Source organism: Chanos chanos, chromosome 5, assembly GCF_902362185.1.
Source record: "Chanos chanos chromosome 5, fChaCha1.1, whole genome shotgun sequence".
NCBI lineage: Eukaryota > Metazoa > Chordata > Actinopteri > Gonorynchiformes > Chanidae > Chanos > Chanos chanos.
Genome location: NC_044499.1, coordinates 9,076,264 through 9,104,188, shown reverse-complemented (window position 1 = coordinate 9,104,188; position 27,925 = coordinate 9,076,264). Strand labels below are relative to the sequence as shown.

The following is a 27,925-nucleotide window of genomic DNA, read 5'->3' as shown; positions in this document are numbered from 1 at the left end:
TTGAAGTCCATTATATTTCATCAGTGTTGTATAATGCTCCTGGTCATTTTCCTTCTTGTTCTAAGAATGAATTATATTTTAGGTGGGTGTTGAATGGTATATCAGTGTGGAAGGAATATATATATATATATATATATATGCATGCATATGAATTGCATTTTAAAATCTATGTTCCTCGGAGCAATAATTTTTAAAGCAGTAATTCAAAAAGATTGTGGAGACACTAGTGAAGTTATTAGTGAAATGAAGTTGTACATAACTTGGGTTCCAAATGATTTTTTTTTTTTTTTTTTGATGAACAGATGAACAAGTGAATAGCCCATTCATAATTCACACCTGATGTCAAACAATCTAGTCACAGTAGACAACACTGCATTGTGCTAGCACTATGGCCCAGTTAAAGTGGGAGACAGGTGTGTATGTTTTTGCTACGTTTGTTAAAGTGAAACAGGAACAGGGCTTGTCCAAACCAGCGTGTGTTATTTCTGTTATATCCAATTATACTTTCACTAATAGAGCAGCAAAGCAAGCTGAACCACTAACAGATTAGGGTCAACAAATATAACGGCAGTACGCTAAGTCACTGCTTGAGACTTGCCTGAGACAAATTCTTACTGGATCTAATATCTCAACTACTGTGCCGTCCTCTGAACTCCCTACACATTTATAGTAGCAATAAATATGTTATGTCAATATACTGAAAAGATTACATTTTTGGTACAAACTTTTCTGTATTTCTGAGAGTTCACTCTCAGTATTGGGATGTACATGTGTCTCGCAAGAGTACCAAGAGTTAAAGCAGTACTACTGTAACAGTAAGATTACTGTCTCATGTGCACAGTGTCGGGTATGGGTGGGAGGGGGAGAGAAAGAGAGAGAGAGAGAGACTGAAGGGATTAGGAAGCTTCACTCTGGACAGCGTCTAGTGCCATGCCAGTCACAGTATATTTTCCAGTGGAATTCTTTCATCCACACGTGGAACTGTAAGTGATGCTGAGGACACGAAAGAAGGAACGAAGCTCGTCTGTGCTCATGAAGCGACTGGGATGAAGAAATATCTGGATATGTGACAGGAGGAGTCATATCTGCTTTCTCTGTATGTCATTAGGAGATACAAGCCTCCGACATGGACACACGCCCATGCTATACATAAAGGACAAAACGGGTAGCCGAAGATCAATGGAAAAATATTTCAAAAGGACAAGTAAGGGCAGTTTTTGGTGTGTTTAACAAAGTCTAGATGACCTGAGCTCATAACTCATGTCAAAAGTCAGGCCTGGAGATGTATGGTCATGCATGAGCACAGGTGTGGAGCATACAAGGGTTTTGTGTGTTTTCATTAGACCTTGTGGATCCAGTACCACAGGTTAAATGGTGCTAATAACTGAAGGTGGTGCCAGATGTCCCCCTACGATACAAGGCCCAAACGGTACCACGGACATTGAGGCAGGAGCCTGTTGTAACATAGAAGAGTCATCTCTACAAACCACAACTGAGGTAGAGGAAAAAGAAGACCCCTGCGACGCAGATAACGACGACGATGACGAAGATGACGAAGATGACGATTTCTATGACGATGACGTCTATCAGGAATTTGAGGAGCTCGACTTTTCAGAGTTGCCTGACACCAAAAGTATCGCATCCGATGACTCTTTCTACCCGCCTGATGACTCACTGGCCTCTGCGAGAACTCCGTCCCCTGTTAGTCCAGAACCTCTCTCGTTTTTCAAGGCGTGCTGTAACAACAATGCCATTATTGTTAAAATCATGATCAGGCAAGGGGTCACCGAGGAGGAGGTACGAGAGGTAGACAGGAACAACAGAGTAAGTTCTTCTCATCGCTGTTGAAATATGAGCCTCAGGCATCTTCTCATTGTTCACAAACTGTACTCTTAAACTCAAACTTTTTCGTCAATATATTCTAGATATCACACGCAAGATTTCAGAGGCTAACTTCTACTTCTAACTTTGAAATCACATGCTCCACATCTGAGATATAACCTAAATTTCTGTCTCACTTGCACAATCATACATTCCATGCAAACAGAAGCTAAATACTATTCCAGTAATATTAGTATTGGTGGTGTTTGCACTTGAACCTCAGAGAAAAGGCTCCAAACTATTAAACTGAACCTTAAGTATCTCCCTACCTGGTCAATAAAGCCTCCTCATTAAAACTGTACACAAAAAGAGTACATAGGTACATGTGTTTTGGTGAGTCCATTGTGGCATGCCTTAAGTTTCAGAAGCATGACTGACACGCTGCCTCGTATGTTTTTGGCTTGCGACGTATCCTTTAATTCATCCTTAAAATATCCTTAAAAAACATATTTGGTGGAGGCTTTTGAAGTAAGCGTAAAGCTTTGGATCGGCGTTTAACTTTCCCTTTTGGGTGACAGAGGAGTCAAATGGAAACTTGCATGGCTGCTTTTAACAAGAATTAACACAACCAGAGACATGAGACTGATTTTGGGGGAGGGACCTGTAACTTTACCGAACGCAGCAATCCAGTGGAACGCCACATCAAGGGGGAGATAGGATTAAAAATCTTACCTACTCAGACACGTCTGACATTTACTTTGTGAACCGTTGTGTTAATGGGGCCTACTGCATTCACTCAAGTCTTAGAGTAAAACACAGACGTGTCTTGAGAGTGACAGGAGAGTGACATGGTGTTTTTTTTTTTTGTTTTTTTTTTTTTTACAAATATTCCACCCTACACATCTCCCCCTGCCAAGCCCTATAATTATTAAGATGTTTGGGGTGATCGCGCGGGAGAGATAATTGTGTGATGTTTATGCGCGGCTGTTATCATATCAAAGAGGCTGTCTGTGTGTGAGCTTCACACTGTCCTTTGGGGCATATGATCAATATTCCCCAGAGCTGCTGCTTTTCTCTAGAAATTTCCACTCCGTGGAGAGGGTGCATTACTGACAAGTGTTTTATTGTGTTGTGAATTTATGTGGCTATCACAGGTGAAGGGGCTCTATAATCACAACATCATATTCTGATGAAAAGTGGGTGAAAAAGACACTGTAGTTGTACCATGTAATTAAAACGAAAAGCCAAGTAGCATGAACTAGAGATATTATGCAGTACAAGGGAAGCCCCCAAAGGATAACCATGTTTTCCTCTCTCCTGAGCTGTGAATGTATCCTGATGATACTGTTTCAAACCCATCTCACCGTATCACACATTTAAATAGGCAAGACTCAAAAGCTGAAAATTAGAAATGAAAATGAACGCCATTCAACGATTGGAAATTCAGTGATCCATCTAATAATGGTACAGATTAACATCATTCTAACCAGTTTCTCTCACTCTATTGTTTGGTTTGTATCTGCGTTACCCTTGTAGTATGTGGTATATGCTATAGAACTGTTAGCCACGCCCTCCTGCTGACAGTTCAGATCTCTGGAGGGTGCTCCCAGCAGTTGTCTAAGCCCTGGAACAGATGGGGGGGGGGGTTGGATGCCTGTTGGAGGTGGAGGCCAAGCAGATCGTAATCATGATTGAGCTTTTAAAAGGCTCTCTAAGACATCAAAAAAGCAGCAGGACATTGCCAAGAAAGGGTTTGTTTTTCACATCTCTGTGTGAAAGGAAACTCTGACTCATTCAGCATGGAAGGGGAAAAAAAGAAAAGTGACGTGAAATACCACAAAAATCTACAGGCATGATTTGAATGTAAAGTGTCAGTCTAGGCAGCTAAAGTGTACAAAAGCATCTTTTATCGTCTGGCCAATTGTTATGCGGAACTACATGAGGCTGTGTCCTGTCATATCTAGCTTTAAATAAAGCTTTGTGTTGTGTTACTGCATAGAACTGGCCCTTACCCAACAACACCAATACTGTGGCTTTCTCCTCTCTCGGGGAGAGACGTACAGTCTTTCCAGAGTCGTATAAGCGCTCAGCCTAAGTGAACTGCCTGACGTAAGAGCTCAGTTTGTTGTTTGCAAACAAACATCTTATGTAAAAGCATATTACACACCGTAGTGTTAAAAAACAAGATTTAGTCGTGTGAGAGTCATTGTTAGCTAAGACAGCAGATGTCTGCTTTATACGTGACAACAAATGTTCGTTCAGAAGTAAGGAGAGACTTTCAAAAGATTTACTTCATTTGAAAACTTATAATTGCATGGTGCAGATAAACAACAGTCACAGTTCATCTGAGGATTCACAGATACAAAACGTCCATAAATCAGGTATTTACTGCTTAGCTAATTTGCTCCACACTGTGCCATCTATCTGCTGATGTACACGTAGGCCGGCTGCCATTTCATCCAATAGGTGGCTATTATACTTTGGTGGTACTTCAGGTAAATGTCCCATTGAATGTGATGTGTTTCATGCTGTAAAATTAATTTAATTCATTCATTCTGAGGCCTCTTTCATGACCCTCCCTTCAACTCCCTTCAATTTTCATTCAGCTCTCACCAATCTCTGTGACATGTTTTCTCCTTTTCAGCCAAATCTGTCTTAGTTACAGAGAATGCAATAATACAGAAAATACTGCCTTTCAGCTTTCAGCTAAGGCATAAGATTTAAATGTTAAATTAAGAACGATGGTACAGGTGTGCTAGTGCTGTCTTGTTGGCTGTCTTTTGATGTAGAAAAGAAGAGGGACAATTTGACTGTTTCTTTGGATAACTGACTGGTTGTCTTGGTATGTAATGTTCTGATGGCCTTGTTACCTGAGTACCCACTAAAGAGTGTGCACTGCAAGTCACCAACTAGTCTCCTTTATCTGACTGATCTTCAGGAGGTGTAAAGCTTTAAAGCTTTTCCTCTCAAGCACCTTAAGAGTGCCTGACATTTCCTTTCCAGTAACAGAGCTTGATGAATGCTGTCAGCGATATTGGTTTGACATCTCACTGAGGGAAGCAGCGCAGAGATAAAAGATGTTATACCGGATTCATATGTCAATAGAATTTCATGGATGATATCACGTTGAAGTTTTTCTTCATTCTGGTTGTTTGGGGCCAGTAAATGCCAGCAGACATGGCCTCTGATCCCAAAGGGAATTCCAAGATAAATCTTGGCTAATTGTCTTTGTGGGGCTGACCATCTGCCTGTGCTGGTCCCTAATCTCTCTGTCACTAGGCAAAAGCTGGCAACATTTAGAGCTTCCGCGGCAGTCTATTATCTCACGTAATGAGGTCTTTTTCATGCTCTGCCTTGACTTCTTCTAACTGCACGTTTGTGGAGGTCTCCGTACGTTTTTAGCATGTTTTAATTACAATTTACTTGTTTTAGGCAAGTTACAGTGAGTATGAAATATTCTTGTGTCTGTGTTGAGTCATGTTAAGCTCGTCATCGGCTTTTGGTTAAGGCATCCCTGTCCCATCATACTCTGCTAACCGGTGTAATTATTAAGTTCCTCCAGTTCAGTGTCCTTTTGACCATTTTCCAAAAGGAGACCACTTGATCCTATTGACTCAGCTGACACTGAGGGGATTAAGAACCTAAAGGACCTTCTCCTCAGCTTTAAGATTTCCAACTCACAATCACTATCTCACAATAACCTCAAAGTATCAAAGAGATACCTGGACTCACCTTGAAGTTGCCTTAACCAATGTCCTTACACGAACCTATCAGCTGATTGCAAGTTGTTCTGAACCTGATAGTAATTTTGATTATTTTATGAGTGAACAATGACAGCACACCGTGTCAACAACTTAAGCAGATATAAAAGTTCTTTGGAAAACATGCTTTGGTTTAGTCAATACTAACAAATGATTTCTTGATGACATGTGAAAACCATGTCATTTTAGTCTATACCACATTTTGATCTTTCCACAATATTTATTTATTCTTACAGTATAGCCCTCTGTACCCAACCGAGTTGATAATTAGAAAGTCTAGGCAGATCTAACAACGTCGATCTCAAAGTTTACAGGAAGCTTTTTAAATTATGGTAATTAAAGCAATCTTAAAGCTTGTGGCGAGAAGGCATCGCTGGTGACGTCACTTGTTCTCTCCTTGCTTGTTTTCCTCCCAGTCCGGTCTGATCGTTGCCTGTTACCAGGGTTATGTGGATGTGGTCATCGCCCTGTCACAGTGCCCATATGTGGATGTCAACTGGCAGGACAATGAGGGCAATACAGCTCTCATTACTGCAGCGCAAGCAGGTACCAGGAGTGCTTTTCAATTTGTCTTCATAATACCTTTTAAGCACAATAACCGTATTATGAAACCCCAGACAGATAGCAGGAAAACTCTTAGCATTGTTGTTTCACATTTGTATAACGCCTCTATGAAATGTTCTAGTCCCTTATCTGGAATTTGTCTCACCAGGGCATTTTAATGAAAGAGTCACCGGTTTGCTCCCAGTTCACTTACTAGCATTTCTGTTTGTGAGTATTAGTGTTAATATCAGACTCATTAGGTTTCATGATACATTGGGAGTAACATTTACGATTATATATATGTTTATAATGTACTGTGAAGAAGGTACTCATATAATGTGTTACCACAATGATATTTGATGTCTTTTTTCACTGTTGGATTCAACCTAAATTCCTGCAAGGCTTGTCTAAGGCCATGAAAAGGAATTACAATCCAGAAATACAATCTTCGAGTTCAACGTGTTTCCGTTGGAACGAATTTATTATTAGATGTCAAATGGAGTATGGCGTAATTCTGTTTTCAGTCTAATATTAAATCGAGTTCTCTGCCTTCAATACAGGGCACATCATGATCTCCAACTACTTGCTCAACTATTTCCCTGGGCTAGATATTGAGCGCAGGAACTGTCATGGCTTTACTGCTTTGATGAAGGCTGCCATGCAGGGACGGGCAGAATGCGCTCGCGCCATTATGCTGTCAGGTACACAACCGCAAGAGTTACTTCGCTTAAGTCGTTTTCGTTAAGTGGTCGTTCTGTCGTGGAGCGTATTTTGGTATCTTTCAAAGCTTTCTGATCATTTTGCTCTTGCCATACCACTTGTACGGCTATAGCATGTCGCTCATGTGTTATGTTTTATCTTTTGTTTAGGTGGAGATGTTGAGGCAAGGGATTACGGGCGTAAAATGACCCCGCGGGAATGGGCTTTATTCACAGGGCGCTACGAGACGGCCAACCTGATGAAGCGCCTAATGGCTCAGCCGTGCGCCGAGCAGTTCTGCGACTCTTTCCAAATGGAGTGGCCCATGTTGCAGGAGCTGGTGGCCCGTGCTCAGGAGCCCAAGTCCTGCTGGAAGAGACTGTCGGAGCGGACGTGCGGGATGTTCACCTTCAGCATGAAGACCGACCCGCTGGATGACGGAGTGATGGATTACATGGTACGCATGACCACAGCGTTGGCCAGCCCGTTCATCGCCACAGCCTGCCGCACCGTGCGCCCCAGCAGCCCGCCCTGCCTGGGCAAGAGACGCCCCGCCGTGCAAGAGATCCTGAGACGACAGCGTCTGGACGACCTCAAGAGCCTAGGACCCGAACGCTTGAACAATTACAAGAGACTCTTCCAGAACTCTCGAGTTCTGCTGATACCAAAGAAGACGGAGCGACGCGCCAGCCTGCAGCCTCAGGTGCTACGGGATGTCGCGGTGGCGTCCACGGTGGCACTGAGGCGAAGCAGCCTACTGCCTTTGCACATGATGAGGAGGAGCAGCGTGCGTCCAGGCATCGTGGTGCCCAAAGTCAGGCTGTGCAAAGCGCCTCCGCCCGCTTATATACCTGAGAAAAACCGCCGTAGGACCTCCAGAGACACACAGTACCTCCAGATCCCCAAGTGGAAGTATAAGGAACTGAGGCAGGAGAGGAAACAAGCTGAGCAGGCCAACAAGCTGCAATTGCCAGTAATGAAAAAGTAGCTGCACTGGTTCTTTGTCTCTTGAATGCCACAGGGAACACAATGTTCAGATGGCACTGAAATTCTTTCTGTGGGGATATGAGAGCAGCTGCCTTTGGCATAGATTCTTTTGTACCATATCTAGCCTTTTGGCTGTAAGGTCATTTGGTGGTATTTGACTTGGCTTTTAACAGACTTTGATAAAGAAGCTACCTGCAGAACAATGTTGACAGTTGAAGTTGTAGTGTACTAATGTCATTTTAAATGCATAATAAATTCATGGTGGGGATGTCATACTTGAACTTTGATACAGACTAATTTCTACTTATTTTTATATGGATTTTATTCTCTTCATATTCTAAGCAGATATTCAGAAAAGGCTGGATGGATTAAGCAAGGTAATTACTTGTGAAGAACATGTCATACCACCCAGAGTTCATTAATCAACTTGATAATTAGACTAAATGATGTTTAGCTGATCAGCTTCATAACTTCACTAATGCAATAAAGACAACATATTGTCTCGTCCACTGACTGCTGTTTTTTTTTTTTTTTTCTCCCTCTCAACTGCCATCTGCAGTCTCCGTTGACAGGGCAAAAAAGAGCAGCTGTTATGCTGAAAAAAAAAAATACGACATAAATATTTTATATGCTCCATGCTCAGTGCTACCTTAGAAGACACAAGAAGTTGAAAGGACTTATTTGTTTATACTTGAACTTCAAATATTGATTTCAAAGTGCCTGAAAGAATACTTGAATCTAGAAGACACTGATTCAACTCTATAGCTGTAGCTCTGACAGGGATGTGTGGAAAGAGTTGCACTCCTCCAGGTGCAGTCTTTGACTTATTAAAGCAAGACAGAAATACCTACATGCTGAAATAGAGTTTAGCCTAAAAGTGTCACCATGCTGAAACACAATAAAACCTAACTGACATTTCTCTGAAGTGCCATATAGGTTATTTTAGTGACGCTGATAGAGATGTTGTGTCATGTGACAAATCAGGGCACAGATCGAGAGAATTACTCCCCTTAAATGGGTACAGCAGGAGTCGTGTGAATTATGCAGACACCCACGGTGACTCAAGCCGGCTCACACACGGTGAAACCCAATTACCTGAGTATACCTGAGGAAGGAAGGCTGCGCATTGCAAATGAATTGCGAGACAATGCTTCTCACATGGTATTGTTGACATCAACACATTAACGACACAGTGCCGCACGTCAGTGTGGGGACACTCTTTTTTGTTGCGATACAACTATAGAGAACAAGCTCTTGTTTACATCACGTATTGCCCTTAAAGAGGTCCCTCTGCACATAGCACACAGAGGTTTGCACAAAGAGGATCCTCTGGTTTGCTCACTGCACATCATAAATTGAGACAGTGCCTTCCATCAGGGGGCAGTCTTGTATCTAGTCATAGAGATAGACCTGCTAAAAAACTCCCAAGGCATAAAACCCAGAAATATTCTCATCTTCACTCTCTTGACAGATTAAATCCATCATTAACATTTAGAGGAGCGCCATATGATACGAATTTCTGTGGCTCAGAAATGAAGCACAAAGATTTACGTACTCAAATTTCTAAACTCATTTATTAAAATGCGAAAAGTTTTGTCATTCTAAATGTATATGCACAGAAGTATGCCATCCTGTTCATGTTCAAGGTAAATCAAAGGATTATATTGTAAAATGGACCGAACCCTTTGGGGCCCACACAAATAATGTTACAAGATTTCTGCTGGCTTGGATGTAGGTTGTTTGCAATGCTTATGACGCTGTGATGTAACACCTAAACCCAAATCAATCCGATCCAGTCCAAATGCCCAGCTTCATGTGGCTTCACACACACACACACACACACACACACATACACACACACATTCAAACACAGTCAGTGCCAAATCCTTTGGTGAAAAAAAAAGCAATGTACCGGTGATGATTAAACTTAGAACAGGACCTCACAGCAAGCTCAGATAGCTTCTGATGGCTATCAAGGAATTCCATCAGAAGTCCATTAGATTGAAAATACACAGTAGCACATACTGACAGAATTCTGCCATGAAGCAGAAACGCATCGTCTGGAATACAACATTTCAGAGACTAAGTCACGTTGTTAAATCAAATTTATGACCCACAATTAGATTAACTGTTTTTCAACCCTGCACAGAAATGTGTTTCCTGTTTTCTCCTCTCTGACTAAATTTACAACCTTTAATCTGTATGACAGTGTATACACCACTAAGTAACAATAACAGTAGACATTTTAAATTATCACTAATACTAAGCAGAGTCTCCCACAGGACAGTCTGGGGAAATTATGAGAGAGGATGAAATAGCGTAGACGCAGACAAATCATCCAAAAAAACAGTGATTCTCCGATAGTCAGTTTATATTTTAGAGCAGTTGCAATCTGGCAATAAAAAGGTTCACAATTCTCTCAAACACTTTGTCTAGCAACAGAAAAAAAGGTACTTACATTTTCAATACAGGTTTGTCAGATATGTCTACTTTTCCACAAAGATTTGATTGTTTGTTTTCAGATGCTCACTACCGAAAGTGTTGAAAGATACGCAAGATCATTTTTTGGGATTAGCATTCATTTTCCTCCCATCTGACAATTATCTATTATGTTCAAAATGACATGGAGGAAAGACCAGGGCTTGCTGCTATATTTTTCAAAATTCTTTCCAAATTCTGATCGCACAGGAAATTGGGGTGGGTACTGTTTCATGCTCAGTCAGAGAGCAGAATGAACATCATCTTAAATCGGCAACAAGCAAAAAATCAGATATCCTGAGCTCAACGGTGGACAATTACAATTACGAGATTGGCCAGAACTGCAAACATTTCTTGTAATGTCTTTTCACTTTGAATAGAGAGAAAAATGTCTTTCTCTTTTTTTTTTTTCCAAGGAGGCATTAAATCAATTTGTGTTATGGAACGCATTGAAACAGTTTTAATATTTGAATGTAGTAACATCAAATGCCAAAACACATTATCTGAACAATAAAACATATGTGAAAGTGGCCTCGCTTCTTCAGCAAATTTTCTAAGTGGTATAAATGCTGTGATATGACTTTTCCTCTGTTTGAACCTTGAGCCCTGGTCTCACCTGTTTGACATAGTTCCACTATGACAGCAGGAGCTCAAAATCTTCAAGCGTCAATTATGGATCAGAAATGAACGTGAACAAAAATCTAACATGTACTTTTTTTTTTTTTTAACAAGTGTTTTTTTTTTTTTCCCATAATGTTGCTGCATTAAGTGACATCCACATCTGCACATAAAAAGTATATATATTTTTGTATTTATATAATATATATTCATACTCTATTGACAGATTAGTCTATGATGAACTGAAAAACCACTGATTTTTGGAGAAAAAAAAAAAGTTCATTTCCTCAAACATCATCTATTTTACAACACAGCGTAAACTAAATTGTACATCTTTTGTAGGGGACTCCAAAGACTGCGTCCCTCTTGTTCCAGTTCATTATAGTGTTTAACAGTATACCATTGAAACACATTAAAAAAAAAAAAAAAAAAAAAGCATTTACAAAGTGGCATCATTAGAGACCAATGACTATCTGCTGAATGTAAACGTCAGCTCTACAGTAACCCCGCCCCCCCCCCCTGGCTCAGGCAGAACAACGTTTGGCACATTGTACAAAACGGAACATAAGCACAGATCACTGGGAGGCTAGTGGAACAAGCATGTATAATGTCAGTACAGCTGACAAAGAAGGGTGGGCTCATAAATCTAGAGCGAAATGAGATGAAACAAACAAACAAACAAACAAACAAAAAAAGAATTCTTAAGATTGCCGGTAAACGGTTTCCAGGCAGTGTAGCACCAGATATGTGGAATGATGCTCCAATCTCTAAGCTCAGTTGCTGTAGATAAGTGGTTTCTCTTCACTGACGAATAATAATAAAAAAAAAAAAAATCTCCCATCAGTCAGAGCGAATGACACTGCTGGATTACAGCCTACCTTTCTGATGTCAAACCATATCTTACTCTTAGACGTGGGTGGAACGACCGAGGATCTCTCGTTTTTTTTCCGGGGTGACACATGAGGATGATGTCTCAAGAGGAAAACAGAGCAGTTTTGCATAATATACACAATGCAACTTGTATCTACATCTGTAATATACAACAAATACTTTACACAAGAATTAAGAAGTTAAAAAGAGGAAATAAAAAAAGAGAGAGAGAAAAAAAAATTAAAAGTAACTGAAATATTAAAAAGGCTCTGAGTATCTCTTTGGCAAGAGAACACACCATAAGAAGCAGGCTGAAGCAAACAAATGTCATTAAAATGTGTTAAAACTACTTCCTCAGTTTGTGTGAATGACATGCTGTTTTCTTGTGCTTCACATACTCCTCTCAACCCTATACCATGTTATATACAGTTCTACCTTAGCGTTCCAGACTTTTCTCTCTCAGAAACCTTCCAGCCGTCTTAGAAGTCCTGGCAGTCCGTTCAGTCAAACACATTCCTTTAGCCTTTCAAGAGTCCTCTACTTCTACACTCTTTTCGTCGTCAATCTCTCCCTGTCTCCCCCAGAACACATCTGGCTTGATCCTGATGGTGAATGGAGATCCTTTGTGGACCATGCTTTAGACCAGACTGAACATGTTGTCAAAGAAATGTCTTGCAGTGATCATGCAAAGGTGGGGCTAGCCTCCTCGTGACCCCAACCGCAACCTCGCCCTGCCCCCCCCACAACTTGGCAGCTCCCCGGTCTACACCCACGAGTCCGGCGAGGCAGGGTAGTGACTCGTTTCGTAGTTGAGTTCGCTGTAGGGCCGCGACGCAGAGTAAAAGTCCACGTAATTCCCCGTGGACTTCAGTCCTAGGTGCATGCTACCATCTGCGGCAGGTGGAGGGCGTGGATGAATTTGGTCCTCATAGTAAGACTCCTCAAAGTTGGCCCCCGGGGGAGTCTGGAATGGCGGATAGGCCTCTGTGGGATTCCCTTGTGCTGAAACCTAGAGACAGAGACAGTAAAGTGGGTGAAGATTTTCAAGTGTAATGCCTCCCGGTCTGTTTTAAATCCGAGCTGAATAAACTGAAAAGATCTTCAGTGTTCACGTATGTTCAAATTAAAAAACAAATGGATACCATTTACGTTTATATATGTTGTACATAGACTGGAAGTAAAGTTTGTGTGGAACAAAAACATTTCAGACAGAAGATGTATAACATATGTTATCATCAAGTAACAATTCAGTAATACGTTTGTCAGTAGACCTTGACTGGATCATGAGGAACAAAATGTGACCTGCTTGAACATGGCTGAGAATGACCTGAGTGTGTAATGTTCTGACTGAACCCTGTTACCTGGTTATGTTTGATGTCATCACTAGGAGACACATATGCTCCTCGAAACAGTGTAGAGGTTCCACTTGAAATTTGAGCTGCAGTATAAGAGGACAAACATGAGGACAAAAATTCATTGGAACAAAAGAAGAAGAAGAAGAAGAAGAAGAAGAAGAAGAAGAAGAAGAAGAAGAAGAAGAAGAATCCTTCAGAGTATTGCTCATCCCTAAGGTTGATTTGTCTTTATGCTAAGACCTCGTCTGCATACTTTTTTAGTCAGAGACTGGTGCTGGCTGATACAAATTTGAGTTGATATGCATTATAGAATGTTTCAATTAATCTGAGTTAGCTGGCACAGATCAACCAAGTGCCTATCAGCAGAGGATTCATCACACAAAGCAGTCTGAAATATTTTGTATACCTCTGACTTTGGGGAAAATGACAGTCGCAGAGAGTTTCAGCAGAAAATCTCAGAGATTTGTATGTCTCTTTCTCAAGAGACTGTCAATATCCCTGTGGCGGATTACACGATAAATAAAATCATAAGGAGAATTTCTCCGAGGAGAAAAACAGAACACAAGAGCCCTACCTGCCATGCCATCTTTTCTGGAGGTGTGCTCTCCCTTGTTTCCATGGTAACCGGCGTTGGTTCCAGTCGACTCGTAGTCGGTCTTCCTTTCCTTCAGGCTCATCATTTCTCGTGGGGAGGCAGGGGCACTTGCTACAAATATGTCAAACCAGCCATTCATAAAGAAAAACAGCCAAAACAAACAAATGAATCAAGACTTTCCAACTTAGTTTCAACATCTTTTTGAAGTGTGGAAACATTTCTCTCAACCACTTAATTTAAACAAAACCATTCATTACAATAATGTCAGTTACTTTTTCTAGGGCCAGCAGGTGTCAGAACTTTAATCCTTCTAATTACTGAAGCAAATCAGTCAGGAAATTGATTGTACTCCCACGACTTTGAACCCGCTTTTGATGCCAAGTCACTGTTTATCTTGCCAACTTTGTGTCCAATAGCGCTGTAAACAAACGACACTGGCTGAGGACAAGATTTTTCTTTTTTTTCTTTCTTTCTTTCTTTTTCTTTTTTTTTAAAGTGAACTTTGGAAGTGGAGACACAGACACTTCAGTCAAGAGATTACAGACAACCCCCCCCAACAAATTCAAGTGGCCTTACATGCAAATGAACATTAAGACCACGCAGAATCATGATATATGATATGATATATGATATGATATATACGTTTGACAGCTGTGCGGTTTTAGGAGCACGAAAACCAGAATAAGTATATATGGTTGAGATCGCAAACATCTTCTTTCCTTTGAAAAAAAAGGGAGGTCAGTATTACGACTTTTCACGGGTGAGTTGTTGAAATATTTGTGGAACGATAGAAGATGTGTATGATATTATATCTGGGGTTTTTTTTTCAGTCAGTTCCATTCAGGTATCATCTTGACTATAGAATCTTGTTCTGTTTTTTGCATCTGATTGCTGCTGGCTTGTACAAGCTGTTCCCTCTTACTTGAAAATATACGGATTTTCACATCAGCTTCTCGAGAATTGCCTCTCAACTGAAGAGTGAGGTGTGAAAGAAACGTGGTTAAGAATATGTCAAAGTCCCCCCCCCCCTCCCTATCGTGTTTTTGTCATGTTGCATGTGTTTCCTTTTCTTTATTTGTGATTAGTGTGAAAATATAGAGTGAAACCAGAGTGAAAATATTTATAAATAAATAGCTATTGTCATATAGCGAGTAACAGAGTCCAATTTTTCACTGACGTAAACTATGTCTGACTGTAATCACCTACTCTGCGTGCTTCAGTTTTATTATCCCTAAGTTTATCCTCAAATTTCAATCCATAAATTTGCTTTAATGCATACAGCAGAGAGAATAAAAAACATTCCCTTAAATAAAACATTCTCATTTTGCAGAGGGATAAATTTACTGCCACTTGCTACTAACTGGTGAACTGTAATTAATGAATTATACTCTCAACAACATTCCATTCAAAACTGCTCTCAATAAAGCTTGTTCAAAATTACATTCTTGCCAGCATGACCACACACTATTATTTGAGGCTTGTCCATATATATCTATATATACAAATAAGATATATCTGTAATAATATATATCTATCATAGACATATCTATAATAACAAATAAGGTGTCAACAAATTTATTCTTAGTAATGATAATCCATTACTTCCATTTTATGTATTGGCTTATTATTAGATACAGCTGTGTCTAAAAAGAAACAATGAATCAAATTGAAGGTTTTGAATCGAAACAATGTTTGAAACACTGATATTTTTGGCCTGTGACATTTTATTAAGCAGGATGTATCACCAAACCGTCAGCCCAGAACATGGGGAGCAGAGAGGCAAACCGAAGTTTAATCAGTAGACGTATTATAGGAAAGACAATTTAGTGAGGCATGTGGCACCCTGTGTTAAACAAACAGAGTCACAGCTAATTGAGTAGAACAGGCTCCTTCCTCCAAAGCTCTGATTATCACCACACAAGCTTTCACAGAAACATTAGCGCAAAATGCCTGCTTCATTCCTGTTTTTCATCGTTGTAATTTTTTTTATTGTGCATGTACGTGTGTATGCGTGTGTGTGTGTGTGTGTGTGTATGTGCACGCGCGCGCGTGTGTGTGTGTGTGTGTGTGTGTGCGTGTGCGTCTGTGCCTGTATCTGTTTCTGCTGCTGCTTAAAAATATGTTAGACAGATTTCCATGGAAAGAACACACATTCCTCTTTGCATCCATACTTCTTTGCGGTTCGTTTTGCCTTTTCTCAACACTTGTAAATATTCTCAACACACCACAATGCTGCCACTGCATGTTGCTACGCTGAATATTTTCTCTAACAATGGGGAGTGCTTTAGTCAGCTCTGTATATTACACAAGCTCAGAAAAACCATCTCTCTGACAATTTTTACGTCGTTCACGAAGAGGACTATTTACATGATGCCTTCCAAGTATTTCAGCACTTCCCAATGGAACAGTTTCTCGATTACACATTTGAATTCTGCTTGGATGGCTGACATTTAGAAAGGGGGCCGGTGCAGCACGAGCCCAAAGAAGAAAAAAAAAAAAAAATCATGGAGCAACTCTCACCTGATCGATTATTGGGGGAAGTCCGTACAGGGGAGATAGAGGGGGTGCGGGAAGAGGAATATGGTCTTTGCCTATCTCTCTCTATTGTCGAGGAAGAGCCCACAAAATGATACTGAGAATAGCCATCCTGCAAAAGAGTCATGTAAGGCCTTGAGTCAGTACACCGTTCCAGCCCAATGCACCGTTCTAACGACCGCTCACAGAAAGGCAGGACTGCACAAATGTTACAGACACCCATACACACAGCCAGGAAGCCAAAAGTGTCCCAACTAAAGCGATGCATTTTTTTTTTTTTTTTTATGAAAATAACATTCCTTTTGACATTAAGCATTTGAAGGAAACAAAAGAGAATGTTTGTGTGAGAGAGAGAGAGAGAGAGAGAGAGCGAGAGAGAGAGAGAGAGAGAGAGAGAGAGAGAGAGAGAGAGAGAGAGAGAGAGAGAGAAAAGAAGCATTTGTAGGAGACAGAACAGGGAGAGGGAGAGAGACATGAGAATGACAGAGAAGTTCAGTTCATTAAACTAAAGCTCAGAGAGACTCCCATTAAATTCATTCTATCAGTCTCCACACTTTCGGATACCCTCATTATACTGTGCTGCTGCCGGCATATGTTCATAATGCATCCTTCACATTATTCGACCCTCTCTCTCTACCCTCATCAGAAAATAGACAATCAGACAATCAGACAGAAAACTCAATTTCTATCAATCTACAAAAGCATTTTTTGAGTGTGCTTTTTTCCAGAGGCTGTAGCCACATGAGAGAAATAACTATTTGAGACTGTTGGGGTCTCTACCTTCTTATAAAGACTTCGCAGATCTCTGTATTGCCACATGCTGTTTAGGACTTGAGATGCTGCCTTCACCACTTTAGGTGTGTGTCTGTGGGAGAGAGAGAGAGAGAGAGAGAGAGAAGGAGAGACAGACAGAGACAGAGAGAGAGAACAGAGAACAAAGCCAAAAACCTTTTGAATATATCTGATGTGCCATTATTATTTAATAACAGTATACCTGACACTTTTGTTTTATATCTCTATCTAGTGCTGCTTCTCACTTTTGAAACACCCGTTTTTCAATCATCAGTTAATAAAATTCATTTGTATGAGAGGCAGGATTCCTGGTATAGTAAGTATTAAAAAAAACAAGGTATCTACAGAATAGAACTGCAAAGTCAAACTCTTATACATTTTCCTCTGTTGTGCATATTTCCTGGTGAATACTCAAGCGACAAGATTATGCCTGTAAGTCGAGACTCTTTAATATTTCAGTCTTGAATGGACAGGGAGAGGAGATGCATAATTTAAAGACTTTAATCTTGTTTACATTTTAATTTTCTAGACTTGATTAACCGAAGTAAACGTCGAGGTTTGACAGGATTGGTCTGCTCCCTCTGGGCACAATGACATATTTAAAAGTGCTGTGCATTAGTGCTTTGTAGTGATCGGGGACAGTGCTGCCCTCCAATTAGCAGAGATGAATAAAACCCATTCAATAATATAATAACATACAACTCTCTCTGACTAGACTTCTATCTTGTCCATGTACGTAAAAGTCATTTTTACTCTCAGAAAGTAACTATCACATCTACAAAAAGGGAATTATAGGATTCTCATCTTCCATCGGTTTTAGTTCCTAACACTATGGCTGGAGGAGAATTAATCACAGCACACCTTTTAATGCTGATACAGAGTGGAGATATAGTATAAGCTTTTAAGATTTGGCACTGAGAACACAGGAAATACAGCAGCACTGTTGTGGATGCCGTTTTTTTTGTTTGTTTTTTTTTTCATTAAATTCATCCTTTCTGATATCTGTCAAAACAAGGGCATCTCAAACAGCCACGGAAACTCTGATGTTTCACCTCATTCCGTCATAAAAATGTATGACTGATTTATCATTTCAGGATGCCACTCATTCAAGAGATTTGGCAACTTTACTGCCACTGAGTAAACACCATTTTGCACTTTTCTATTCTGCAAGGGCTTTTCCAGAAGGCCAGGATACTGATTTTCCTTAAGAGTTTCTTGTCGGGAAGTCAACTGAAAGTCAGACCATTTTAAGATTCACATGGTGAGAAACCGCTATTCTTCACACTCCTGTCTCTGAACATCATCATTCTTTTCATTCCAAGGTTTCCACTGCGCCCATTATGACATCATTGTCCTCTCCCAATGTTTGGTCTCCTAGGTGCACCTTATAATTAATTCAGCTTGTGGATGGCCTAATTCAGATTGTGAATTCAGCTGGTTCATACTTGTCTCCTTTGCTGCGGGCGATGCCGATGAGCTTCTCGATGCCTCCAGCATCACGGAGGGCTTTGGTGTTCTCCATGTTCTTAGTGATGACCTCATGGAGAGCGCAGCAGATAGCTGTGACGGTGTCGTCCGACATGGTCTTCCCTGTGTTACTGATACCGCTGCTAGTGTTATTGTTGTTTCCTCCTGGTAGACGGTGGACCAGGTCTCTCATTGCATACTTACCTTTAAATGAGTCAGACAGGAGAGAGAGAGAGAGAGAGAGAGAGAGAGAGAAAAGAAAAATACAACACAGTTATTCAAATGCTTGAGGAGCACAGACTAAGAGCTAAGCAAATGTTTCAGCAGGAAGATGGAGGCAACGTTTGAAGAAACTTTTAAATAATTCAGTTGCGACGTTCGGCTTCGAAATCTAGTGTTTGCTGAAGGTGAAGAGAATACATTCTATGTGGGTACGGAGAGCACACGCCCAGAACCTGTTTTGTGGTGTGTCTATGCCTGAGTACCTTGTAATCTCTGTTGCAGAAAGCCTAGTCACTCCACAAAACACACTCATGCTAAATCACGGAAAGAGAGGGACACTACGCCCTGTAATACTGCTTAGACAGCAGAATTATGGAAAAAAAAAACACACACACACACACACACACACGCACACACACACACACACACACACATGCATTTATTCATATGCCTTCAGTGGCCACATAGTCATGCAATACATAGAATCATGGAAAAAAAAAATACACACACAGGCTGCCAATTCAATATTTGTTAGGTAATCATCTTTCATCATGCACTGGAGGCAAATGAATACAAGTTTTACTTGAGTATTTGTGTGCCTGCATTTTTCATGATCCGTTTAATGAAACGATAGCTGACTTTTTTTTTCTTTTTTTTTTCTTTTTTTTTTTTTTCTATTGTCAGAGCTCTCCTTGAACAACCCACGGGCATCAGTATTCTGGTACCGCAGCTTCTCGGCATTAGCATGCCTTCCCAGCAACACTCTTACCCTATATATCACATGATGCAAATGTCTCCACAACCAACAAGATTGAGACCGGACTGAGACGGGGAGAGCGGTTACCATGGAGATGCCACGAGGGCCAACAAGACACTAAAATTATTACAGCAATCAATAGCGTTTTAGTTTCATGAGGGGCGCTTCGAACAATGCGATGAATTTTTTAAAACTTTCATACAAGGCTGGAAAAATTATATTTACTCAGTAACAATGGCTGTTTGTTGGGAGCACACGCTCACACACACACACATACACACGCACGCATACACACACACACAACGAACAAGAACTAGAAGCTCAGAAAACTTTTAGACAGCCCACTACTGGAGAGGCAGAAGCAATAGGACTATCTAACATCAAACAGACATCACCCAAAACTAGAACTTACCAATAAGCTCTTTGTTCCTCACATCCAGGGCCATGTTTCTTAGTGCTGTAGCCACAGCACACACCACGCGATCGTTATCGATCCTAAGCAGCTCCACCAGAATAGGCAGCCCCTTCTCTTTCCTTACTGCTGCACGGATATACACGGACCACTAAAGCACGCCAAGACAAAGACCAGCACCCGTCAGGTCAAGCACACGTAAAACACGAATCATTTATGCGTGTGCTGTTAACTTAGACCACAGTTTTCTTTTCTGCTATGTTGAAAAAAAGGTTTGGACAGTACAATAAAAGGAAAAATAATACAGAAAATATGTTGAGCTTGATATTCTGATTCCAGATCCCATGATATTTTTCCGACTTTTGGCCTACGAAACTGCAAGTAGTACCAGAATACACACTAATGAATAATATAAGCTGAGTGCTTAACAAACAGATGCTCATAATGTAAAATAGATGGTTTAGATTGAACTTCTGATGTCTTTCAACGGAATCACATCGCTTTGTGGATTCGGATCCTTGGATCTGAAACCTTAGCGTTCCTGCTGTTGAGGACGGAAGTCACGGAGGTTGAAAGGGCCACAGGCTGAGCTGATTGGTCCATGGTTCTGAGGGAGGGGGGGGGGGGGGGGGATTACTCACTGGTTTTGGGGTGGGGCCTACCTTCCAGCTGCCAGCTGCTAGGTTCTGTAGAGCCCCAGCTGCTCCTTCCAGTGTGTCAGGGTTGGAGCACTCTGACAGGAGAGTGAGGTAGGGTTTGACGATGGACGGGTGCCACAGCATCTGCAGGCCCTTAGGAGGGTCTGTGGAGTCCGGGAAGGGCCCTACACCATCCCACTGGGGTTGCGAAAAAGAGACACAGCACAATAATCACTGAGTAATGGTGCATAATGGGGTATCACTCTTGCACTCCAGCTGAAACTGGACTTGAAAATGTTTTTTTTTTTTTTTTGGCGAATAAAAACCCAAGGCATTTTCTTCAATGAACTCGAGACAAAAAAAGGAAGTTTACTAACACGCCAAGCACACTGCTGCACTTGCACTTCAGCCATCACCTAAGCAGATGTGCATTTGCATCTTTGTCGAGTAGCAAACTATTCACAAGTGTCATTTTTTAGCAATTCGAAAGCCGCACAACAAAACAACGCCACCTTTTTACCTCTCCATTCAGCTAAACCGACTGCGAACGCAAACAGGGCTGATCCGTCTCTTCGGCTGTTTTCGGATAGTAAAATGAAATCAGCCCTAGCGAGAGCAAAAGTGATTAAGCTCAGGATGAGGACAAGTGAGAAGAGAGGGCCACCCGGGTCTAAGCGCCGTGCTAAGTGGTGCTAATCAGTAACAGCTGCGAAGATAAAGAGAGAGAGAGAGAGAGAGAGAGAGAGAGAGAAAAAAAAAAAAAAAAAAAACAGCCCACCTGATCATGGGCTTTCTTTTTCTTTTTCTTCTTGCCCCAACATCCGGAACTCTCCGCGTCCTTTCCGCTGGCGTCCCCGCACAGGACCCCGTCCAGCTCCTCGGAGCCCATCTGCTGGCCCTGACAAGTCTCCGCAGCCAACCTATAGGACAGGTTTCTCAGGATGCAAACGCAGTTCTCAATGGTCTGGCATTGGACAAGGAGAGGAGGAGAGGAGTATAGGACAGGATGACATGAAAAATGAAGGGAATGCATAAGGAGGAGAAGAACAACAGGCAGGCAATACCGATGAGTAGGTGATATTAGATCATAGCAAAAGAGACAAAAAAAACAAAGCAACAACCCTTCCCCCCCACTAAAATAAACACTGTAAACGTAAGAGGGCCGATTCATTTGTATGCATAGGCACAGAAAAATTAAAACTATATTTCCAACAAAGCGCCAAACAGGCTTTAAAAGCTTCTTTTCTGCAATGGGATATTGCTTTAATACGTCACCGTATAGAAGAAATATGTGAAGTTAAATCCCATTTGACTGCTGAAGGCAAAGCTTCCTTCTGTGTTGATGTTATCTTTGCAAAACATAAGAATTCACTAAAGCCCTGCACAGAGGTTCGGCCTTATCTGCCACAGTAAATATCTAAATTTTCTTTCTCCCTTTTTCTTTCTTTCTTTCTTTCTTTCTTTCTTTCTTTTTTTTTTTTTTTTTAAAGGACACTTTATCCTCTTTGTAAAGCCCATGCATTAGTGTATCTATGCTCTTAATAGTCTCTTGTTAGATTGGTGCTCTGGATGGAGTCCAGTCAAGTGCTGAGTTAATCCTATTGTGCTGAGCAGTGAGGCTGGGAAAAACAATAGAGGGGACTTTGATCTTGTAAACGGTTTCGCTGGGATTAAACTCTTATAGCGAGTCTTTTTCTCTCTCTCTCTCTCTCTCTCTCTCTCTCTAACTGGTTCGTACACAGTATTACAGACATAACAAAAGAGCCCTCAAAATCAAACAAAACAGAGACTTAATATAGTGGGCCGTGTGTGTGTATGTAATTTAATCTGTATCATTAGCATAACACGCTGTAAAATTACCACTGACTTCATAAGAATGTAGGTAGCATCAACACATTTGTTGGTAATTGTTCTAACAAGGAGCAGAAACAAACAAACGCTAAAGTGACTTCGGGATAATGGCCTCTTGCTTGGTATCTGTAATGGCATTTTCCTTTGTCTAACTTGACACTAAAGATCACCATGGTTATTCATGAGGGTATGCCTTGCTCTTTCTCATTCTCGCTCTCTCTCTCTCTTTCTTTCGTAGCCTCTCTCTCTTTCTCTATCTCTCTCTCTCTCTCTGTTTCTCTCTCCATATTCAACAGGGAAAGAGTGCTACTAGCAATCAGATAACAAAACAGAGGTGCCATTTTAAAGAGAAACTGGGAAGGATTATTCAACTCTGGCATGTCTAGTCTGCTGTTTATTTTGCTTCCTTTTCTTCAGCTTCGCAGGTGTGTGTCCGCAGAAAAATGCAATGTCATGCTTTACTGTCAGACCTTGCAGATAGTCAAATCTTGTTGAAATTAGCAGACAAAACTGAGAGTCAGACCTTGCTGTCGATCTCGCTGCTTCCCAGGGCCGTCTGGATGACATACAGCAGGGCATCAGTCAGACCCTCACACTCCCGCATCCTCCGACGAGCCTCCTCTCCCGCCGAACTCACGTTCCTGCAGGAGCACGGGGGGGGTTAAAAGGTCAAGTAACCCTGAATCACCCCTAACCTTATTAACCTTCTCATATAAGTCGCACAAATCCTCCCGAATACGCCAATATCCTTTTTTACTTTCTCCCCGAGTCAAATGAAATGAATAAATGATGAAGAGTCATACCATCTCCATATTCAAATATGCACAATAACAATATCTGCAAATCCTCCGATCCGATTGGAACAGGCGCGGAATAATAACTGCCTCATTTGACAGTAGGAGGCTGCGAAAATTATACTCGCCATTCCACGCACGCCGTCTCCGAGGTCTAAAGGGAGAGAGGATTGCTTAGTACGCCTGAGCTTAGGAGACCACCCTGGGCCCGAGGTGACTGTGAGAAATCAAAGGCTACATGAGGGTCCCCTCGGCTCGGCAAGAAGATTCTGACATTGGCGTGTCGCTCACAGCAACCCATCGCACGAGGATGGGCCCAGACATGCTGCAGGTGGTGTGGCACCAAGTACCCCAGACATTAAATATTCAATCAGACTTCCTGTTCCTCGGCGACCCATGAAGAAGATTAATTAGCACGCAGAGCAGAAGAGACACAGGCCCAGCTATCCCATGGCACTTAGCCAGAGTGACTCAGCTTTGTTCAATACCATCTAACTGGGGCCATACACCTGAGCACTAATCTAGCTGGAGGAGAGACTTGTCTCTGGTGAGGAGCGTGGAAAAAAACCCCAAAAACTTATCGCTAAATCTGTTTGCCTTTAATGTATCAACACCTCCTGAATCAGTTTCTGGCTCTGGAGTGTCTGAGATTACTAAACAACTCCTGATACAGCCCTCGGAGAGTTCGCAGAATGAGATTTCTCGGTTAGCAGATAACTTCAGCAAACACGCTGTCAAACATCAGACCAGCGTGAGAAAACACAATTTCTTTTTAGATAGTCCTGACTTTTATCATCACGTCAACAGGGGCTAACTGGTTGACTCGGTAATCTCCCTTTACGATACACTGAAGAAACAATTTAGCTAGTTTCCAGCTGCTGTTCGACAACTGTCTGAAAATCAAGGCTATATCCTAGCAAAACTCTTATTTCACCAAATTAAAACCTCTTACTCTTGACATTTCAACTGAAAACCACAGCGGTACTCCAGTATAAGAGTACTCCACCGCAACGAGATGAGAAAACCTGCGCGTGCGGATTGGAAAACGCGTGCAACTGTACACATAAAGTACGAGTAGATGGCGTACCAGATGGTGCATCAGCACACTGCGCAGTCTAGAGAAATATGACTAAAAATGAATAATCCCAAAACTGCAGAGACAGGCAGAAGCAACAGCCATTATTCTTCCTAGACAGCCTTTTCTGGCTGTACACAAGGGGCTGCCCAGATATCTGCGGCATGAACGTTTGACGGCCTGCCAATTGTTTCCGAGCGCCAGGTTACAGTCTTTGACAGTGTTCCAAAATTATAGAATCTCATAATGGAATCCAATGAAGAAAGGCCAGATTTTAACCCCTGCTGAAACGGCAGAATTAGATGCTTTTATTTCATATCGACTCAAAGAATGGTTTACTGCATAATAGACTCAAACCAATGGAATTCATCAAATATAACCATATCTATGTATTCATAGCAGTTAGCTTAGTGCTCCCTGCATGTATCCAAAGCTGATTAACTGATTCGTTTGGCACCGACTTACTCATACCGCCGTAAAAGAGAGATTCTCGTATGCGGTACATTATCGTAGAACGTGACCCAAATATGCTTTGACATTTAAAACAATATAAACCTACCACATTGGGAGAAATAGCCCCATATAATATTGCAAGGAAACTATTTTAATACTGTTTGGAAGCCAACAACTTCCAATGAAACCATAGTAAATCGGCCTAAACGGAGATTAAACCACTTATACCACTTACTGAAACACTTATTCAAAGAAGTAAGAACAGATTGTTTTTATAACGCATTACAGCAAAGGCACCCCTGATGTCAACCGCAGTCAGCTGGTCAATTGCAAGGACTGTGAGCCAGGATCACGTCAAACTTTAAAAAAAGGAACACGTCAATCCAAATTATTGTTATTTTTCTTTTGTCGTCCCTCCCGCCTATGACTGAAATGCTCTCTCTCTCTCTCTCACACACACACACACACACTGAAAAGAGACAGTCTTACACAGTCTTTCACTGACGTAAGACAGCCTGTCTCCCTCATACTGACCTGAGACAGCCTGCCTATCTCATACCAACCAAAGACAACCCGTCACTCTCAAACCGACCTGTAGCAGTCTCCCTCTCTCTCAAACATACTGACCTCAGACCAGTTGTCTCACACACTGACCCGAGAAAGCCCGTCACTTTCATCTCATTCTACTGACCTGAGGCAGCCAGTGGCATTGCGCAGAACCTGAGAGGAGTGCAGGTGCAGTTTGCGGTCATCTTGATGAGGGGATGTGTCCCAGCCGGAATGAGGGATGATCACAGTGTTGGTGAGCACAGCCAGAGCATCCTGAATGATTGGCATCTTCAGAGCATCACACGAGGAGAGGTTCCACAAGACACCTGCAACAGAACAATCAATGCACTGATAAACGAGACACCGTGGAGTAACAACAGCATCACGCTTACTGAAAAGTGTTTCGCTTCAATACTCTTCTCTTTACTGCTCCTAAGAGACCAGTACTTTTAAACACGATGATAATTAGGGCCGGAGAATTTTTCTCTTACTGAGGTCCCCGCAAGCGTAAAGTGGAACGTTACTGTCACTTGGAGAGGGCGCAGATCTTGATTGCGATAACCTTGACATCTCTCACTACAGGATTCGTGCTGTCCACAAGATCAAGTGCCTAAGCAGTGTTTGAGTCAAAATCGTTGGTAAATGTCAATAACAATTCGTCTTCTCAGCTGTGCCGCGCTCGTCGACCGTGGGCTAGAGTCCAAGGGAACGCATTTGGCTGTGTTCCCTTGGGCTGGTTTGTCGGCCAGGGTCACATTCCCTCACACTCTTCGGTGGTCACAGATGATCAGACGCTTATGGAGCTGCAAACAAATATCGCTCTCCTTCAACAGTGTTTCACACTGGTGTGAAAAAAATGTGACGATTGCTCAACTGAGGCAACTCAGATGGGAAGCTTCCAAAATCACATTCACATGCTAATACACCATTGACTTTTTACCTTAATCAGAAACAAAACCATTGGTACTCTCCTGTTTCAACAAATAAAGAGACACTGATTAAAGGACGGCCCAAGTTGTTTGTGATGTCACCTAAAGGACTGGAGTATTCTATTAAGATGAATATTTGGTACACAGAAAAAAAAAAAACACTGTTGGCTGTTACTTGTGTTGGCAAGGTTAGCTGGAGAAATATGGAGGCTGAAGTTCTCCTGGCAGCAGATGGAGAACATTTTCTCTCTCTCTCTCTCTCTCTCTCTCTCTGTCTGTCTGTCTCTCTATCTTTCTCTCTCTCTCTCTCACTTCACACAGCTCTCTCATTTATATGTTAATCGTCTTGGAGACAGCATGAGCACAAACCATTTCCGTTCTCTCTTTATCACCGGCACTCAAACTTTTCTCCATGTCAAATCTACAGCAGTAGGATCTCTAAATGTGCGTGGGGTTTTTTTTTTCTTTTTTACCACTCCATATGCAGTTTTAATGACTGTCTGCCCTCTGCTCATCCTCACTTTGCCTGCATCAATTTAAAACACTTTGGTTATTTCTCTGAACCTTAAAGTCGGTAAAAGACCTATTATGTCTGTGATGGACATACTGATTACCACCAGGGAGAAAAAAAGTCTTTTAAATATATATTTCATGAGAATTTAGTAACTGACATTTATGGAATTTCAAAATTACTGCAAGCCACATACAACATCAGTGGGGTTCATTTTCAGACAGTATTAAAGCCAAACATTTCAATTTGCCGATGCATTTTTACGTTATTGAAAATACGTTAAATAGAATTTTCAAAGACTCATACTTGTACCTAATCAGGTAATATCACCTTCATTTATAAAAGCATTACACACTGTTATGTGAGACAGCTCACAGGAACTGTTCTAAAAATTGAGAACGTGACTAGGGTAGAGAGAGCGGAACTGCGAAAGAAAAAAAAACTCATCACTTGTGGTACCTGTGAGAAGCTCTCTGATCTCCACGTCGCTAGTCTTGCGGAGGAGACGAACCAGAGCAGGGATGCCACCGCAGTTTTTGAGGGCAATCTTGTTGTCGTCATTGGCTTTGCCGTAGACCAGGTTTCTAAGGGCCCCGCAGGCGCTCCGGTGCACGTCCGTCATGCGGTGGTCCAGCAGGTCCACCAAGAGCTGGATCCCTCCCTGCCTCCGGATCTGAGAAAACACCAAAGAATTGTTCAGAGAAAAGACCGTGCACACATTGCTCTGAAAAATCCATCGGAGCGGTCTTAATTCATCAGAAAATCATCCCTCATCGTGATATTTTATACGTCTGCACGTTCACACCTGTCTACTTAAGTTTCCGCTGTTCGTCTTTCCTCCAAAATATGCCAAGATACAACTCAAACAAGCTCTGCACTTTTTTTGTTTGTTTAAATGCCACTGGCAGCTCAGTGTTGCTAATTCAGAGTTCTATTTGTGTTAAAATTAGTGAGGGAAGTGAGGAGGCAGAAGCTTTGGCTCACACTACTATGACTGGGACGCCAACAGCGAGCAGATGTGCTGTTATAATCAACAAGACAGAATTAAATCAACACTACTAAAGCTCTGCTTCATCTCAGCTGATGATGTGTTCATCAGAACAGCTCCTCTGAACATACCACTGATTTAGGGATGTGTGCTTCATGACAGGGAGAGTATGTGTGTGTGTGTGTGTGAGAGAGAGAGAGAAGAGAGAGAGAGAGAGAGAGAGAG

General features: G+C 41.6%; 2 protein-coding genes across 5 annotated transcripts in view; one reads left to right on the top strand and one right to left on the bottom strand.

The window, feature by feature from the left end:
* Nucleotides 1–1,371: 1,371 nt before the first annotated feature.
* Nucleotides 1,372–7,812, top strand: ankrd33bb (ankyrin repeat domain 33Bb). The gene is made up of 4 exons (XM_030774602.1): nt 1,372–1,824; nt 5,999–6,128; nt 6,686–6,826; nt 6,995–7,812. Exons 1-4 carry the CDS (start codon nt 1,372–1,374, stop codon nt 7,810–7,812), a joined length of 1,542 nt encoding a protein of 513 aa, XP_030630462.1.
* Nucleotides 7,813–12,540: 4,728 nt separating this feature from the next.
* ctnnd2b (catenin (cadherin-associated protein), delta 2b) overlaps nt 12,541–27,925 on the bottom strand; it is a 47,238-nt gene continuing 31,853 nt past the window's right edge. For all 4 annotated transcript variants that reach the window (XM_030773503.1, XM_030773504.1, XM_030773505.1 and 1 more), the window contains 12 exons: nt 27,172–27,385; nt 25,415–25,598; nt 22,925–23,042; nt 21,329–21,514; nt 20,554–20,748; nt 19,913–20,063; nt 18,500–18,725; nt 17,043–17,127; nt 16,248–16,374; nt 13,707–13,838; nt 13,139–13,215; nt 12,541–12,786 (listed from right to left, as the gene is read on the bottom strand). In XM_030773503.1, the coding sequence (XP_030629363.1) occupies nt 12,541–12,786; nt 13,139–13,215; nt 13,707–13,838; nt 16,248–16,374; nt 17,043–17,127; nt 18,500–18,725; nt 19,913–20,063; nt 20,554–20,748; nt 21,329–21,514; nt 22,925–23,042; nt 25,415–25,598; nt 27,172–27,385 (1,941 nt within the window). The remainder of the gene's footprint in view (nt 12,787–13,138; nt 13,216–13,706; nt 13,839–16,247; nt 16,375–17,042; nt 17,128–18,499; nt 18,726–19,912; nt 20,064–20,553; nt 20,749–21,328; nt 21,515–22,924; nt 23,043–25,414; nt 25,599–27,171; nt 27,386–27,925) is intronic.